The sequence below is a fragment of the Callorhinus ursinus genome, unplaced genomic scaffold (assembly GCF_003265705.2).
Source record: "Callorhinus ursinus isolate GAN/ISIS: 27379988/994484 unplaced genomic scaffold, GSC_fseal_2.0 scaffold13, whole genome shotgun sequence".
Classification (NCBI taxonomy): domain Eukaryota; kingdom Metazoa; phylum Chordata; class Mammalia; order Carnivora; family Otariidae; genus Callorhinus; species Callorhinus ursinus.
Window position 1 is genome coordinate 20,527,337 of NW_027397075.1, and position 19,231 is coordinate 20,546,567.

The 19,231-nt window shown below is 45.6% G+C and overlaps 1 protein-coding gene across 2 annotated transcripts in view; it reads right to left on the reverse strand.

Moving 5' to 3' along the window:
- The window catches only part of KIF26B (kinesin family member 26B), a 444,580-nt gene that overhangs the window by 70,964 nt on the left and 354,385 nt on the right, over window positions 1-19,231 (reverse strand). For both annotated transcript variants that reach the window (XM_073899899.1, XM_073899900.1), the window contains 3 exons: window positions 17,933-18,026; window positions 16,639-16,901; window positions 13,666-13,849 (listed from right to left, as the gene is read on the reverse strand). In XM_073899899.1, the coding sequence (XP_073756000.1) occupies window positions 13,666-13,849; window positions 16,639-16,901; window positions 17,933-18,026 (541 nt within the window). The remainder of the gene's footprint in view (window positions 1-13,665; window positions 13,850-16,638; window positions 16,902-17,932; window positions 18,027-19,231) is intronic.

Consider the following 19,231-nt stretch of genomic DNA (forward strand, 5'->3'; position numbering starts at 1 on the left):
AGTACTGGTCAGTACAGGCATGTGAGGGAACCACACATGCTGGGGAGTTAGCCACCTGGAAGGTTTAGAGGTGACAGCACATAGCACATACACAAGGCCAGGAATAATGCCTGTTTCCAACAGCCAGACTAGAAACCTCAAGATTTAGATTCACAGGGCATTGGGTGGGGACCCAGAAGGGTCTCGCTTCTGCAGTGGGGAACACTTTGCCCTAGATAAACATAGACCAGGTCCCACCTACCAAATCTTTTAAAAGCAAGATCAGAAAGGATTGAACTGTTTACAAATAACTGTATCCCAAAACAATGCTGAAGATTTACAAAATACAGAGATGTCCAGCATCCATCAAAAATAAGAAGGCATGCAAAGAAGAAAAGGAGACTCATAATGAAAAGATAATTGAAACCAAGCAGAACTGACTGATATTAGATAGTGACAGTGAAGGACATTAAAATAGTTATGACAGTATTTCAGGGGCGCCTGGGTGGCTCAGTTAGTTAAGTGTCTGACTCTTGAGTTTGGCTCAAGTTATGATCTCAGGGTCAAGCCCTGCAGGGCTCCACAGTGGGTGTGGAACCTGCTTGGGATTCTCTCTCTCTTCCTCTCCTTCTGCCCCATCACCCCCTTGCACACGCATTCCCCCTCTCTCAAAAAACAAAAACAAAAATGAAAAACCCAGTTATGGCAGTATTTCAAATGTTTAACAAGTTAAGTAGAACATGGGATAATTAAAAAACTGTATCTGTACAGAGCTGAAAACTATGAGTTGAAAAATATACTGGATCAATGGCAGATTACACATTACATAAGGAAAGCCTTGTAAATTTGAAGATAAAGTCATTGAAACTGTCCAAAATGAAACAGAAAAAAATTTAAAAATAAAAACGTAGAAAAAAAAAAAAGAGCTATAGGGCAATTTCAAGTGACCTAATATGTGTGTAATTGGAGTCCATGAAGGAGAAGACACAGAGGGCAGTAGAGATAAAATATTTTAAGACATAACAACCAAGACCTTCCCAAATTTGATAAAACCCACAGATCCAAAAAGCTCCATGAGCCCCAAGCCCAAGAAACATGAAGAAAACTATGCTAAGGCACATCATAATCAAACTGCTTAACACTGGTGATAATGAGAAAAATCTTAAAAACAGCCAGAGGAGGAAAACAGGTTCCATATAAAGGACTAAAGATAAGGATTTGGCAGCTTTCTTGTTGGAAATAATACAAGTGAGAAGACTGTGAAGCAACATTTCTAAAGTACTGAAAACTGTCAACCTAGAATAATATATCCAACAAAAGTATCATTCTAAGGCAAAAGGGAAATAAAGACTCTTTCAGACTTAAAAAAGCTGGAAGAATTCACCAAAGCAAACCCACAGAGGATATACACAAAGGAATGAAGAGTTCTGGAAATGATAACTATGCCAATAAATGTACACTTTCCCCCTTATTATTTAAATCTCTTTGAAAGATAATTGGCTGCTAAAGCGAAACTAAGGACATTGTCATATATGGGTTATAACATATGCAAAATCTGAAAGTTCGATGACAATAGCACAAAGGTTAGAAGTGAGGAAATGGAGGCGCTCCACTGTAGGGTTCTTACTCCATTCATGAAGTGCTATAATATCACTTGACAGCAGACTGTGATAACTTTTTAAAAAAAGATTTTATTTATTCATTTGAGAGAGAGACAGACAGAGAGACAGAGAGAGCATAAGCAGCAGGAGAGGCAGAGGGAGGGGGAGAGGCAGACTGCCCGCTGAGCTGGGAGCTTGATGTGGGGCTCGATCCCAGGACCCTGAGGTCATGACCTGAGCCGAAGGCAGACACTTAACCAACTGAGCCACCCCAGAGCCCCCAGACCGTAATAACTTAAAGGTGTATATTATAAACCCTAAAGTAATCAGTAAATAGTGAAGAGTGACAGCTATTAAGCCAACAAAGGATATAAAGTGAAATTATTAAAAATATTCAGTAAATCCAAAAAAGGCAGATAAAAAAAGCAAAGGAAAAGAAAGAACAGATAAGTTGAATAGAAAACCTATGGAAAAATAAGAATTTGGACCAAATCATGTCAATAATTACATGAAATGTAAATAGTCTGAATACTCTTATTTGAAAGGTAGAAATGGTCAGACTGGATAAAAGAGCGAGTCCTTACTATTGGCTGCCTATGAGAAATGTACTTCAAATATAAAGAAAAAATCCATTAAAAGTGTAAGAGTGGGAAAGGCTATACCATGCAAACAGTGGCTGTAAGAGAGCTGAACTGGTTATATCAATATTAAACAAAAGAAACTGAAGACAAAAAATGTGAATAGAAGCAAATAGGAACATTTCATAAAGGGGATGATTCATCAGAGGTCCTAACAATCAAAAATATTTACGCACACTTGAAGCAAAACCTGATAGAACTCCAAGAATAAGTGAGTCCATAATTATAGTTGCAGGTTTCAAATAACACTTTCTCAAGAATTGATATAACAAGTAGAGAGAAAACCAGGAAAGATGTAGAAGATGTGGAAAACACAGTCAACCAACTTGTTCTACTTGACATTTATAGAACACTCAACCCAACAACAGCAAAATACACATTCTTTTGAAATACACATAAAACATTTCCCAAGGCAGACCATATTCTGGTCCATAAACCAAGTCTAAATAAATTTTAAAGGATTCACATCAAAGTACGTTCTCTGACACAATGGAATTAAATTAGAAGTCCTTATGGAAAGATATCTAGAAAATTCCCAAGTATTTTGAAACTTAACAAGACAGCTCCAAATAACCTATGGTCAAATAGGAAATCAAAATGGAAATTAGAAAGCGTTTTTAAGTGAATGAAAATTTGTGAGATCACTGAAGAAGTACGGAGGAGGAAGTTTATAGCATTAAATGCCTCGATTAGAAAACAGAGGTCTCGGGGCACCTGGGTGGCTCAGCCATTAAGTGTCTGCCTTCGGCTCAGGTCGTGATCCCAGGGTCCTGGGATCGAGCCCCACATCGGGCTCCCTGCTCAGCGGGAAGCCTGCTTCTCCCTCTCCCACTCCCTTGCTTGTGTTCCCTCTCTCGCTGTGTCTCTATCCGTCAAATACATAAATAAAATCTTTAAAAAAACAAACAGGTCTCACAACAATGATCTCAACTTCCACCTTAAGATATAAGAAAAAAATGAGCAAATTAAAGATTAAATAGCAGAAAGGAAAGAATGAACATACAAGCAGAAATCAATGGAATAGAAAAGTAAAAACAATAGAGAAAATCCATGAAGCCAAGAGCTGGTTCTTTAATAAATCTCTGGAATGGCTGATCAGGAAAGAAGGAGAGAAGACACAAATTACTAATGTCAGGAATGCAAGAGATGGCCTTGCTACCGTTTCTACAGATATAAAAGATAATACGGAAATATCACACCAGTCAATTAGACGATTGGAAGAATGGACAAATGTCTTAAAAGACGTCAAGTCCCAAAGCTCCTTCAAGGAGTAACAGGTAAGATGAATAGATTTTTGTCCATTAGAGAAATAGGATCTGTAGTTAACAACAGTTAACAAGCTTTTCAGAGAGAGAATTCCAGGGTCACATGACTGCACTGGTGAATTCAACCAAACACTTAAGAAATGATAAAGTATAAGAATGGAAAAGGCTATACCAATTCTACACAAATTTTTCCTGAAAATTAAATAGGAGAGCATATTTCCAACTCATTCTATGAGGTCAGAATTACCCTGATACCAAAAACAGATCAAGATATAACAAAGACAAAAAAAAAAAAAAAGACCAATATCCCTCATGAGCATGGATGCAAAATTTCTAAACAAATTAGAGAACCACACTAGGAAACTGTATCTAGGAGCATATAAAAAGGACTTTACACCACGAGTAAGTGGGATTTATCCCAGAAATGCAAGATTGGTTAAAAAAAATCAATATAATTTACCATATTAACTAAAAACAAAAACAAAAACTATAGGATTCACTCAGCAGACGCAGAAAAACATTTAACAAAATTCAACATCCATTCCTGATTAAAATTCTCAGCAAAATACTGCTCAGAATGCAGTATCCTCAGTTTGATAGTTTCTGAAAATTCTACTGCTAACATCATACTTAATGGTAAATGATCAAATGCCTTCTAAAATCAGGAATGAGACAAGAATGTCCACTCTCACCATTTCTATTCAGTGTTGTGCTGGGGGTTGTAGCCATAAAATAAATCAAGAAAACAGAAAAGGTATCCAGATTGGAAAGCAGGAAGTCAAACAGTCTATATTTATAGACTCACATGATCATCTGCATAAACAATCTAACAGAATCCACAAAAAAAAAAAAGCAACAAGAACGAATCAAGAGAGCTTAGCAAGGTTGCAAGATACAAGATGAACAGATAAAAATCAACTTTTTTTTTTTTTTTAAGTAGGCTCCCTGCCCAATGTGGGGCTTGAACTCACAACCGCAAGATCAAGAGTTGCATACTCTACTGACTGAGGCAGCCAGGTGCCCCTGTATTTCTACACAGTATTTACAAACAACTAGAGATTGAAATTTTAAAATACCATTTACAGGGGTGCCTGGGTGGCTCAGTTAAGCATCTGCATTCGGCTCAGGTCATGATCTCAGGGTCCTGGGATGGAACCCCGCATCGGGCTCCCTGCTCAGCGGGGAGTCTGCTTGTCTCTCTCCCTCTGTCCCTCCCCCCACTTGTGCTCTCTCTGTCTCTCTCAAATAAAATCTTTTAAAAAAATTAAAATACCATTTATAACAGGATAAAAATATGCAATACTTCAGCAAAAATTCAGCATATAGACAGATCTATACACAGAGAACTACAGAATATTGCTGAGAGACATTCATGAAGACCTAAAAACCAGAGAAACTGTTCGTGAGTCAGAAGACTCAGTATCATTAAGATGTTAATTCTCGCCAAACAGATCTATAGATTCAGTGTAATCCCAATGAAAATCCCAGCAGTCTTTTTTGGTAGAAAGTGATGGTACAAAGTCAGTTTAGAAGCCGACTCTAAAATTTATATGGAAATGCAAAGGACCTAGAATAGTCAAAACAACTTTTTAAAAAATAAATACAGAACTGGAAGGCTAATAGTACAGTATCTGATTACAAGGCTTTTTTTTAATTTTATTGTTATGTTAGTCACCATACAATACATCATTAGTTTTTGATGTGGTGATCCACGATCCGTTGTTTTCATATAACACCCAGTGCTCCATGCAGTACGTGCCCTCCTTAATACCCATCACCGGGCTAACCCATCCCCCCTCCCCTCTCCCCTCTAAAACCCTGTTTGTCTCTCAGAGTCCATAGTCTCTCATGGTTCATCTCTCCCTCTGAGTCCCCCCGCTTCATTCTTCCCTTCCTTCTCCTAATATCCTCCATGTTATTATTCCTTATGTTCCACAAATAAGTGAAACCATATAATTGACTTCCTCTGCTTGCCTTATTTCACTTAGCATAATCTCCTCCAGTCCCATCCATGTTGATGTCAAAGTTGGGTGTTCATCCTTTCTGATGGCTGAGTCATATTCCATTGTATATATGGACCACATCTTCTTTATCCATTCATCTGTTGAAGGGCATCTCGGCTCTTTCCACGGTTTGGCTATTGCAGACATTGCTGCTATGAACATTGGGGTGCATATGGCCCTTCTTTTCACTACATCTGTGTCTTTGGGGTAAATACCCAGGAGTGCAATTGCTGGCTCATGGGGTAGCTCTATTTTTAAATTTTTGAGGCACCTCCATGCTGTTTTCCAAAGTGGCTGTGCCAACTTGCATTCCCACCAACAGTGTAAGAGGGTTCCCCTTTCTCCACAACCTCTCCAACATTTGTTGTTTCTTTCCCTGTCCATGTTTGCCATTCTAACTGGTGTAAGGTGGTATCTCAGTGTGGTTTTGATTTGAATTTCCCTGATGGCTAATGATGAACATTTTTTCATGTGTCTGTTAGCCATTTGTGTGTCTTCTTCAGATAAGTGTCTTTTCATATCTTCTGCCAACTTTTTGACTTATTTGTTTTTTGGGTGTTGAGTTTGAGAAGTTCTTTATAGATCTTGATTTCAAGGAAAGCCACCATAAACCGGGGGCACCTGGGTGGCTCAGATGGTTAAGCGTCTGCCTTCAGCTCAGGTCATGATCTCCAGGTCCTGGGATCGAGCCCCACGTCAGGCTCCCTGCTCAGCAGGGAGTCTGCTTCTCCCTCTTCCTCTGCCTCTCCCCACGGCTCCTGCTCTCCCTCTCTCTATCTCTCTGTCTCAAAGGAATAAATAAAAAAATCTTAAAAAAAAAAAAAAGCCACCATAAACCAAGACAGTGTGGTACTGGTGTAAAGAGAACAATGGGAGAGTATACAGAGTCCAAAAACAGAGCCACACAAATATGTACAAGTAATTTTTAAGAAAGGTAATTTAGTAGAGAATAGTGTTTATAACAAATGGTACTGGAACCATTATATATAGCTCAGGGTTGTGAGAGCAAGCCGTGCCGTGGGCTCCACATTCAGTGCCAAGTATGCCTGAGATCTCTTTGCCCCCTTCCCCTGCTCACATGCACGTGCTCTCTCTCTCAAATTATATGTGTGTGTGTATATATATGTATATATATATATATAAACTGCATGTCTTTTACCAGTATGTTAGGTTTTCAGAAGCACTTTTATCAGACTGAAGATATTGCCATAATATATACACATATATGCAAAAAAACCCTTTAATCCATACATTGCCCAATTTACTGAAAAAATGAATCAAAGACCTAAATATAAAACCTAAAATTATAAAACTTCTAGAAAAAAAGCATAGCATGAAACTTTTCTGATCTTGGGTTAGGCAAAAATTTCTTAACTATGAAACCAAAAACGTGATTTATAAGAGAACACACAGATGAACTGGACTTCGTGAAAACTGACTATTTCTGTTCTTCAAAATACATGGTTAAGAGAATAAAAAAGCAAGCCACAGACTGGGAGAAAAGATCTGCCAAACATATATCTGTGATAAAGGACTTTTATCCAGAGTACATAAAAAACTCTCAAAACTTAATTTTAAGACAAAAACAATTTCAAAAAGGGCAAAAGACACTTCAGCCAAGAAGTTTTGAGGGTGAGGGCTATGTTCATTGATTGTATGGATGCCTTCATGGGTGGATATACATATGGCAAAACTTACACAATATGTGGATTACTGTATCTCAAGTGTATCTCGTTAAAGCTCATTAAAGCTATTTTGTTTTTTTTTTTAAGATTCTATTTGAGAAAGTGCTCAAATTAATTTTGAGAAAGAGAGTACACAGGGAGGGGCAGAGGGAGAGGGAGAAGCAGACTCCCTGCCGAGCAAGGACCCTGACGCAGGGCTCCATCCCAGGACCCTGGGACCATGACCTGAGCCGAAGGCAGACGCTTCCCCGACCGAGCCACCCAGGTGCCCCCGTTTTGTTCTCATCCAGGAACCCTGTCATGACCGTCCTTGTCAGGGGGAAGCTGGGCTTCACCCCTTCAAGACCTGTGCCCCTTGCCCTGTGCCATGTGGACTCAGCCAGTCCCCGAGACGGCAGGGGTACCAGGCTCCCTTTTTGCCCCCGCCCCACTCTCTGAGGGGAGTGCACCCCCAGCACACGACCCAGCTTCTAGATCACTCCCCGGGCAGCAGCAGACTCTGGTTCCTCAGGCCTCTGCATTCCCACCTTCCAGGGTGGCTCAGCTCCTCCTGCTTCTGGGACAGCTACAATTCCCTCTGCCTCCCCCGCTCTGCGTGGACGGCAAGCCGCAAAGGCAGACACAGAAACCTCTGGAAGCTGTTGTGGAAACCGTGACTTTTGGGGCAAGGCGGGAAAAGGGGTCGGGTGGGGAAGTAGATGCAGGGTCTGGGTCCCGGGGGGCGTGTGATGAGCATATGGCCAGTCTCTGGGCATCCCCACATCGGCTCACCCTGTAGGATGGAAACATTCGGGAACCACTGTCCTAACCCTCACTTGGCCTCTACTGGGCCCCACCCTCAATGTCCACATCTAGGAAAAAAGGTGATGAGTGTTTACGGAAAGCCCAGCATTTCCATTCATGGGGGTCCAGTGACTCTGGTACGTCCATGGCCAAGAACTGTTCATATCAAGGACGCTACATTTTCTTCACCTTCTGCTGTCCCCAGGAAAAACCCTCATGAGGGAAGATAAAATATGTGACTTCTCTTTTATCCCATTTCGTATCATGCAAGATCAGGTCACGGCAGCATGCTAGGGAAATAGTTATTTTTAAAGCAAAATATCATCTGCTTTGCAACCTAATTATATAGACAAGAGCAGCTCAGATATTCCACCTGTGCCGTAGATTAAAGGGCAAAGACAGGGACTGGTTTGGACTTTCAGACTCTAATAGTCCATTTGATGTAATGGAATAAAATGCATAATGTACATGGAGTAAAACAGAAGACAGAGAACAAAAGGCAGTTTAGACTGTGCCGAAGAAGAACGTTATAAAATACCTATAATTATAGCTGCATGACTCAAAACGGGAGTCACATTCAGACAATGGAAAATCGAGTCTGTCCGCCGTGGCCACTGAAGTTGGAGCGGCCACAGAGTTCTGGATTCCACACATGGGGCTTCCTCGGAAGGGCGCAAGGTGAGCACACCTCAGCCATTTGCTACCGGCAAGAACGTACGTTACTACAGATGGCTGGAGAGAAAGTTCCGTAATCGATGAACAGTCCGAGCAGGCAAGAAGCAGATTCCTCGCCCACTCGTCCGATTTGCGGGGTCGCAGCTGCGGGGTGAAAGGAGCTAAACTGCCTTCAGTCACCCTTCACTCACCCTCTCCTGTGTATACGTGGTAAGTCTGGGGCTTGGCCAGACCCAAACACCCACATGCCTTACTCTCCCTACAGGAAGCAATCCTAATTTCACCCCATTCCTGAGCCACCCTCCTAACTCACATTTACCAAGTACCCAGGATGTGCCAGGAAATGCTCTTCTCCGATAGCACTTAATTCCTACAACAATCCTGTAATGCGAGACTCGGTTCCGTGGGGCAGATGAGGAAAACGAAGTTCACAGGGCTTAAATAAATCGCCCCTCCATAAATAAAAAATAAATCGCCCAACATCTAGAAAATCCGGAGCTAACTGTGAAGCATGTAGAAGCTCTTTTAACCCAACTTCTCCTAACTTTGTGGTTCCCAAACTTGGCTGCGCACCAGAATCACCTTGGAATCTAAGAAAAACACAGATGTCTGGCTCCTACGCCAAGGCTTTCTAATTTAACGGGCCTGGAGCGCCGCACGGGCACTGGGTTTCACCGAAAAGCTCCCCAGGTGACTCTCAGTTGCAGCAAAATTTGGGCACGGCTTCCTTGCTGCGTGGCCCTCACCTGTGAGGCATGTCTACTGATGCCCTAGGCACCTGGGATCCTCGTGGCCCATGCCGGCTGTTTTCTCACTCACGCTCTCTTGCTCCCCGCACATGAGCTGTATACTTAACAGGTCAGCTGGGTTCCCTCCTGAACCGAGTGATGCCACTTGTCATTACGCAGAAAATAGAAGCAAATCTTATGCAAACCCATAAGATGGGATTGTGTAAAGAGAGCTAATGTTTCTTTAACAACTAAACCCAATGCTTTGGGAAGATGAGATAAAAATGAGTTATTTTTTAAAAAGATGCTGAGGGGCACCTGGGTGGCTCAGTCAGTTAAGCATCTGCCTTTGGCTCAGGTCATGATCTCAGGGTTATGAGATCGAGTCCCGTGTTGGGCTCCCTGCTCAGTGGGGAGTCTGCTTCTCCTTTTCCCTCTGCCCCCCTAACCCCGCTCATGCTCTGTCCCTCAAATAAATAAAATCTTTTTAAAAATAAAAATAAAAAGAGATGCCAAATTAGGTGGAAATGCAAAATTATAGAGTGGGAAACAATTTAAGAATCTAGAAAAGGTCTAATACCAGCTGGCTACATAAATGTCTTTTGAGTTCTTGAATCACTTAGAAGAAATTTAAAGCAAAACCCAGACTTTAATTTAAGCATGGTTTATAAAAGCAGAAATTTAGGTTGCAAACTCATCTCAAAGAGAAAACCATGGCCGTGTATCAGAAGATGGTTGAGTAAATACCCATCTGTATGTTTTTAGTTAAAATAAAATGTTTATGGCATGAATGTATCATTTTACAGGAGTCCCCCTTTTGACTTTTTCAATTAATCATCTCCTGATTGTGTTGCACGAGAGGACTTCTCTGAACTCACACCATCTGCTGATGTGACAGATAACCGGAGGGTCTTTCTCTTTTAGAAACATAGCTAAACGAGGTAACAGAGAAATACACTGATGTTTTGAAAACATAGCACACGTTCCATTTGATTTAATACAGTGTGGACAGGCTCCTGATAGACCCATCTTTATGAGGAGCAGTTCTTGATAATTAGGGCCTTCGGGCTCTTTCCCAAGGCTCGAATTCCATCAGGGGTTCTCAGCCTTTGCAGATGAGCTTGGCAAAGCGGGGGAAGGTTCCAGAACAGGTGGAGAGTTAGCCCCACTAAGACTGCAAAAATCCTTTGAGCTGGGGCAATATTTTAAGCCTAACCGAATGCTGTGTGCAAAACAGTAATACATCAATGTAGAATTTTCTCTTCTATCCTGATTGGACACATTTAAAACATTTTTGTCCGCCTCTTTATATGTGCATATGCCTGTACACATATTGTGCATATAAAATACATACATGTGTAAGATTCAGGTGCATGCACACACATGGCTAGTTCTTGCAGGGACACCTCTCTGAAATCCACCATCTAAGCTTCTGATGGCCTGTTCACAACAGCACGCTCTGCTCTCTGCTTCCCTGCAGGGTAACTAATTAATACTTTCCTTTAATTGAGTTCTGGCTGCCAGGTCCACAGGGATTATTACTTATATATAAGCAAAAATTTCCATTTTAAACAACACTCTGAATCTCGTTATATTTTATGTAAATATAAATTCACTGAAGTGAAGTGAACCATGGGCCGGAGGCCGGCTATGCACATCTTGGCGAGGACTACTGTCCTCCCGGGAAGCCGGGTGCTGTGGCAGGCAGGTGACGTCCCCTGGTGTCTCCCCCACTCCCTTCACATCTACAGATACATTAGAAAGTACCGAAAAGGGTTTTGGGGAGCCATTGACGGTACTTGCTTTTTCCTTTACCCTGAATTTATTATTTAAAAGCAATTTGCCTTCACGATGTATAAACAGCAAGAAGGGGAATGGGATGTTAAATATTCCATAAGTGCCCAGACGCGCTGCAAAGCGACAGGTTCAGGGAAAGGCCCAGGCCACACCTCTGGGAAGCTGAATTTCAGGTTCTTACAGTTACAGTCATTTAATTAACTGTTTATTTTCAAGATTCCTCCCTACTTTCAGGTTCCAAATTGAGAGCAGAAACACGGGGGGGGGGGAAAGTGAAAAACTAAAACAGTTGTTTTCAGCGTGGTTTGAAAGGAATGAGGACGAGATTATACCATCTCCTGAGATCTTCCGCTCAGCGCATTTGGAAGCAATTTGGCTGAAAATTCGGATCTTTTGCGAGTCACTCTCTGCTGAAAGTGCAAGCACCCATGGCAGGCTCTGATTATTATCATTGTTATTGACTTAAAAGAATAGAAGAGCTTGAAGAAATGAAGCTTAAATAAAATTTAAAAACTTAAAGGAATAAAACATTTCTCAGACTCCCACATTCATGCTGCTAAGACACAACCCAGAAAAAAACAATGCGGGCAGAACTGAAAGCCAGCCTCCAAGACCGGTAGGGGGATAATTCTGTGACAAGTCTTAAAGGTCTGGATCTTCTCATCCCTTAACCCAATCCCTTGTTTCCTTCTTTGAGAAAGTTTTTCTAAGCGGATGTGCGGTGCTCGGTGTGAGCCCATCACTGAGAATCAATCTCCTCTGGAAGTTTCCCATTCAAACTATCTTGCTCTCCCCGCAGTCAGACCCTCATGACCCTTCTGGTGTAAGAGAGGTCCAGTGCCCCACCAGTGAGGCCAGTATCTCTAGATTCCTGGGCAGCCCCAAGGCCAGGGCGGTGGACAGGGAGATCTCAGGCCTGGGGGTAGGAGGAGGGGCAGGGGCAAGTCTCCAGGCTCGGTCTAGAAAAACAAGCAAACAACCGGTACACACAACAATGTGGATGAATCTCAGATGTATTACGCCACATGCAAGAAGCCAGACACAAAAAGGCCACATGAGGACTACGTGATTCCACTGATATGAGGTTCTGTATAAAGGCAAAACTAAAAGGACAAAAATCGGGATCAGTGGTCACCAGGGGCTAGAGGTCGGGGGAAGGGAGATTTCGGTGCTGATGGCTTTGTTCTCTATCTGGATGGTGGCGGGGGTTACACAACCATACAGATTTGCCAAAACCCATCTAACAACACACCAAAAGGGTAAGTTTTTCTGAATGTAAATTGGACTTCTTGACACCTGAATTAAAATAACAATTAAGGAGAAGGAGCAACGGCAGAAACCTGGCCAGCGGACGCGTTGAGACTGGGGAAGGGCAGAGCGTCCACTGGGGGCAAAAGAAGCCCTGAGCGCTGTCTCCAGGATACTGGTTTCCAGGTCTTTGGGCAACAGGCAGACTTGCGGAGAAACTGGGAAGCCCATCCCCTGATCCCAACTGGATGCCTAACTCCAAGCTCCACCTAGAATTAGGTTTGTTGATTGCCTCTGTGTTAGTCAGTTAGCTTCACAATTGCCAGGCACCTGGGTTAGTCTCCTAGCTCGGGGCTAGTGATTGTTTCCTGGGCACCCAGTGTCCGGAGGCAATCATTTTCAGCGAGCACTGGGGGCCAACGGCCTGTGTTTTGAAAGCCCTTAGAAGTGGGCATCGAGAGAATAGGGAAGGCCTGTGGCTCACAGGGGAAAAGCCCAGCCGGGTCAATGGACCACGTGGCCCATGGTCCAAAATCCCACCTGAGACACTCCCCAGCACGCAGAGCGTACACGACTGGGCTGACAAAGGATGGAGCACTGCACCGAGGTCAGTGCTGGATTTGTAGCCCAGAGGGGACTGTGTACCCAGCACACTGGGGTCCCGGGGGTGCAGCTCCTCACAGAGCTGGCCAGAGCCCTGGGTCTTACAGAGAAACGCCAGCAAGGGATGGAGGCAGCCAGAATCCGGTCATTCAAAAGTCTGATTTATAGACTATTTTAAAAAAACATGCCTTTGTTTCTCCCAGGTCCACAGAGTGGTCTCAAGCTAATGATGAATAACCTATCACCAGGGTGCCTGGGGTGTAAATCTTGGCCTTTCCTGAAGAGCACCTGTAAAGTGTGTGAACAAAAAGATACGACTAACCGATTGTTTTCCATTTAAAGTTTGCTCTCTCTCTCACCGTCCCCTGGGCATTGTCTTTGTCCATTATCCTTGTCAAGGCAAACCCTTTTCTCCTGGACAGTTCAAAGTAACCTGCAGCCCAGACTCCCTCATCGTCTGGAACTCCAAATCACACTCGGTACCGATGCAATGGTACCCCGCTGAGAAAGGGTCAGGGATGCTCGGCTGGCTCAGTCGGTGCACTGAGGGGGGGTGGTCTCGATCTCAGGGTCATGAGTTCAAGCCCCGCCTCGGGCATGGGGGGGGGGGGTCAAGGCTGCCCTGGCTGACGGGCTGGGCCAGGCCGGGCCTGCACTTACTTCCCCCTTTCCCGCTCTTCTCCATGCGATACTGGTAGATGTGCAGGGTGAAGAGCATGTGCGAGTTGCGGTGGTCGTCCTCGTCACAGTCTTGCTGGCTGCCCCGGCGTGAGGCAATGGCGGCGTCCAGGAAGAAGGCGGCCTTCTCGGCCGTGGGCGCCCGCAGCTCACTCTGGTTCTGCAGCTGGAAGACACAAGCCAACAGCTGAGGCCTCAGACCGAGGAGGGCCTGCGCGCCACCCACGCCTGGCCCTCGGTTCTGCAGAAAAGCTACGTGCCTCTCAGAGGCTGGGGATCCTTCTGGAACAAGGGCCTGGACTCACGCGCAATTCTCTGCTTCACGAATCCTTTTCTGGAAGTTAATATTGAGCACGCATCGTGGATGAAAGCTAGTTTTACCCGTTTCACAGTTTGAGTCTTGGCGGGTGTGAAGAGCGAGTGGTCGTATCCGAGTGACCGGGGGGAGCAGGGGGTCCAGCCTGATCTCAGCAGAGCCCAGCAAACCCGTACCCTGGGTTATCCACCTACCTAACAAAACCCAGGGGACGTGACTGCGTCCTGATCTCAAAGACTAGAATGTTTGCGGACAGGCGGGTGACACAGTGGGATCTCAGGCCAGACAGCACTGCCTTCCCGAAGAAGGAAAAACCAACCCTGGTTAGCTTTAACTCCACTCCCAATTTCTCCAGTGGCTTAAAGCCAGTTTTAGGCTCACCTGTATGAGCATGGTTTAAACAAGACGTGGAAACACCCAACATACTTGAATGTCTCATCTCTGTTGCTTAAGAAATATCTATTTTTATCTTTAGTTTTTAAATTCACGATCATGGCATATTAAGAAAGCATTGTGGGCCACGTGTGTAAATCCTGAGATCCCTTAGAAATTAGAGTAAACTTGCATCAGAACAGTATCAGAATTCAACTAATACTCCTTCTTGGGGAGAGAAGAGGATACATCTGATTTATTCAAAGAAACAATCTGCGATATATGCCCCAGGGTTGGTACACATTCTGACAATCTTCTATTTCTGACTCTGACCGCACTTCTCATTCTGAACTGTGAGAGCTGATTTTGGAACCTGGCACCTTCAAAATCCTCCCTTCAAAGAGAGACTCTGTTGTGTTTACTGTCCCGTTCTTACTACGGCAGAAAGATAAGCTAAAGATTTTTTGTGATTTTTCAGTAAGAGTTAAAGAGGATGTCGATCAGTTCTTCTTAGTCTTCAGTGAACCTGATCCTTCACCTACGTGGGACTTCACTGGCAGAATTTTTATAAAAGTGAATGGAGTTGTAAGTAAGTGATGAATCACAATTCTCCAGAAACCAATATTGCACTATACGTTAACAAAATTTAAATTAAAAAAACGTGAATGGAGGCTACATCGTATTTGAACATCCAGGTAATTCTTGGAAAGGGAACAGCAGGCCCGTATCACTGAGCAGAGCTTCTCAAAGTGTGGTCCCTGGACCAGCAACTTCAGCGTCACATGGGAACTTGCTAGACGTGCATGTTTTGGGGATTAATCCCAGGCCTCCTGAATCAGAAATTCTAGAAATGCAGCCAACTGTGTTTACCTAGTCCCCCAGGTGACTGATGAAGACTACAGTCTGAGAACCCTTGGCTTCAGCTTTGCAAGACCTGTTAGTTTGCATTCTGATTAGATTCCATATCCAAATGGTACTGGATGCACCTGTTAAAACTATGAGCGGCCAATTTTACTCAGACATGGTACCCACCGTTAAGCAGTTGCAGAGAACTAACCAAGCAATCCCAACTGACAAAGGAGAAACATCTAAGAGGGCTTCCCGGAGGAAGTGACATGGAGCTGCTACCGAAGGGTAGGGACTTTGCCAGATGAAGAGCAGGAGGGGAGGGGGAGTGTTGCGTGCACAGAGGTAAGAGGGAGGATGGTTGGCGTCTGAGGGCCTTACAACAGAAAGTGTGGTCAGTCACTGGGAAGCTCGGGAGAAACTCATAATCAGGGGCCCTATCCCAGCCCTACTGAGCCAGAACCCGCATGGTCACGAGATCCCCAGGGACTCATATGCATACTGAAGTTTGAGAGGCTCTGCGTTTTTAGGGACCTGCATGTAATTTACGAGGAGTGGCAAGAGATGATGCTAGAAAGGTAGGCAGGGGGCGGGTCATGTGGGACTGTGCAAATTATGATGAGTTTTGCACCAGGGGTCGGGGAGGGATTCATAACAGGAACAGAGGGATCTGAGGTGCTCAGATTGGAAGAACGTGGCCAGGTGTGAGTAGATGGGTGTAACAGGGAGGTATCCTCACCTGTGCAAACAGAGCCCACCTGGGATGAGGCAGGGACTCATCGAAATGAACTTATCTAAAAATAATCCTATGAAATAAAGCCTGCTGGAGATGGAAAGAACCAATTCTTCTGGATATGAACCAGGGAGCTCAGAGTCCTTCCTTCACCAACTGTCAGCTGGTGAGGGACAGACACACACAGCAGTCCTGCATCATGCCCTGCAAAGGTGGACTGGAGCTTCTCTGGGCTTCCACAGCTCTAGCAATTATATCATGGTTCTAATTAGAAAGTGGTTATTACTTTTTCCTACCGCACTAGTAAGCTGGCAGTAAAGCCAGGGCCAGAAACATGGTTTATAGAGCCATAAACAGCCCCAGTAATGGCTGGAGTTCTTTGTGCAGAGCAGTAAATATTTCGGCTTGTTGTTTAAACAAAAGAAAGACTGGACTTTCTTTTTTCGAAAGGGGCATAAAGAAAGTGAATTCCATTTCCCCCACACGCTGCAACAACCGCGGCTCCTGCTCATTGTCAATTAGATTCGAGGTACAAATATTTAGGTTGGGTGAGCGGATGGCTCTGCAGCGGCAGGCCATAACGTTCCCGGCCACCTTCAGGTAAACACACTCGCAAGCCTGCCCGGTTTACATGTGGACGGAGCCACGGGGATCACGGGCTGCGGCACCCCAGGCAGGAGCCGCTCACCTGCGTGCCACAGATGGGGTCCTCACACAGGTACACGCCCGGGGACTGGCCGTCCTGCAGGCTGCCCGTGGCCACCTCAGCCAGCAGGTCCCGCAGATTCTCTTCTTTGCCCCACACTTCCACGGCTGAGATCCGCACCGAGAACCGGGCTCCGGTCTTCTCCTTGCGCTCATTGATCAGCTTGAAGAGCCAAGAGATAGCACAGGGGATGATGCCAAGGTTCTGCATGGAATCGTCCTTTCCAATCATGGTGTAGGATTTCCCTGGGGGAAGCGAGGCAAGGAAGGAGCACAGTGTGAGTGTCGGGGCGGGGCGTGCATTCTATGAGGCGGTCCCCCCACTCGCGGGGAAGTTGGGGGAAAGGAAAAGGAGGGAAGTACTAGGCATTGATGACACAACAACAAAGGGCATTTCCTAGTACTAGGGACAGAGAATGTGAGCACCCAGACGGAGGGACAGGATTTAAGTCCGGACTGAGCTCAGTGTGATGGTTCTTTTTATCAACACCCCACGATTAAATCCACAGACTTGCACTTTATATCCTTCCTCAAGTTAAATGCGGTGTATATTTTTATAGCAGGAGCAAATTCTATTAAAATGTGCACTGCTGCTTTGATCAGAGATCAAGAAGACCGAAGGGAGCCGAAATGAGCTTTCTGTCTCGGCCTTGAACTGGCCTCCCTCACTGCAAAGCCTTTGTGGGAACCTCTGCCAAGGGGCACTTCTGGAGTTCCCCAAATTCCTAACTTCCCAGCATGTAAGGTAAGGCCTGCGGAGCAGATGGCCCCAGGCCAGGATTAAGAAGGCCCCTGAAGGGGGTGCAGTCATCCAAACCCCTGTCTGGGTGATCCCCTGCCCCCATTCTCCTTTCTCGCTCAGCACAAGCTGGAGGCTGGGGAGCAAGGCTGGCTGTCAGACACTCTCCCCGGACGGGTCCTGACGTTCTAGGCTTGGCTGGGAGGCTGCGCCTCTGGCTTATTGTGGGCTCCATGCACCACCATGAACCCAAGAGCCCTGCTCGGCACGTGTCCCTCCTCCTTCTGGCTTTCTGGGCACGCCCCTGACCTACACCAAGTGGGAAGGACCCCGCCACCACTTTTCTAGAACACTGGGTCTCCACTTAGGATGAACGCCAAATGTCAAAAGCAGAAACGGTGACTGGTGATTCTTCGATTGGGCAGCCACCTAAAGGAGACAACCTTCCCTTTCATCTGCAGACTCTGGGACCAGAACAGAAGACCAGACCATGTGCCTGGGAATACACGCAGCAGGAACAAGGAAATTTCTCACTGACCCAGCTTGGCGTGGCCGAAACAGAACACACAGCCGTCCGCCCCGTTGACCACAGACTGGATCACCTCTGCCACGGTTCCAGCACACACTTCAGCCTGGCAAACACAAGAAGAGACATGCGCAGTGAGTGGACCATTAGCGACGGGAAAGGGAGCCCCCTTCCCTGGGGCTCGGGTCCCAGGGTCACGGCGTGATAGATGGGTCAGGCCGTAATGCAGTTCTGGGGTGCTCAAAACCCTCTGGGACCCCTGCCTCTTGCAAGCCCGAGCCTTACACACATGACCTGCAAATCACTCCTCTGCTAATTTATGGTGCATTTCAGCTGCTCTGTCTGCAAGCCAGGCGGGAACGGGCTGGCATGGGACGCAGGGTGCTTTCGTGGACCTCAGGCTCTCCCTTGATCTGCCCTCCTGGCCTCCTGGACAAGGCTTTTAAACTTCCCACTGGCCCTCTGGATCCTTCACTCACACACATACATAAACACATGCACGCACATGCACACACACAGCCCATGAAATGGACCAAGCTTATTAGTGGGAAAAAGATGATATGCCATTTCAGAAAAATGACCTTGGGCAACATTGTATTTCTGACAGAAGCAGGAGGCCTGTAATCTACATCTGCTTTCTCTCCAGCCTCCTTCCTCTTTCTTGATCCACATCCCCTTCTTTTCAAAACCAGCCTTTTCTTTCTCTCTGTGCAGAGTCAATGTACAATGTCAAAGGCCACTTGTCAGGATGTTACGATGGTGGCTCTTCAGCCGGCGTGGCTCAGCTCCTACACGACTGTCTAAACTCTGAGACCGCGGCCAGGCTCTTGACTTTTTCTGTCTCCCCGTTAACACCCAGTAACTCAGCACTCTGCAAACCATGAGAACTCCATGAATTCTGTGGCCTCACTTGGAGATCTGAGAACTCTCTTTGGGCGGCAGGAGGACAAAATCACGCCCAGTGTGCTGTCCCCACCAGAGTCAGAACTCCAGGAATCCCTCGGAGGCGTCAGAGCAAAGTGCCCCCCCCCCCGTAGGAATCCGAGAGCCACGGCCTTGCCAGGAACGTGGCTGCAGGGGTGCGACTGACCTGAGTATTAGGAAATCGATTCTCTCTCCCAAACCAAAATCGAAACACCACACTCCCACCCATTCTCGATCGTTCTGGTGGTTGCCTCAGCAACTCAGCTGGGGTCTCCTCCTGGGCCGAGGGTGTGGCAGGATGAGGCTGCCGTGGGGACCGCGGGATCTGTCACACCCCCAGGGCCTCCCCAGCGAGAGGCCGTTTGGAAGCCCCAGGACGGAGGCTGG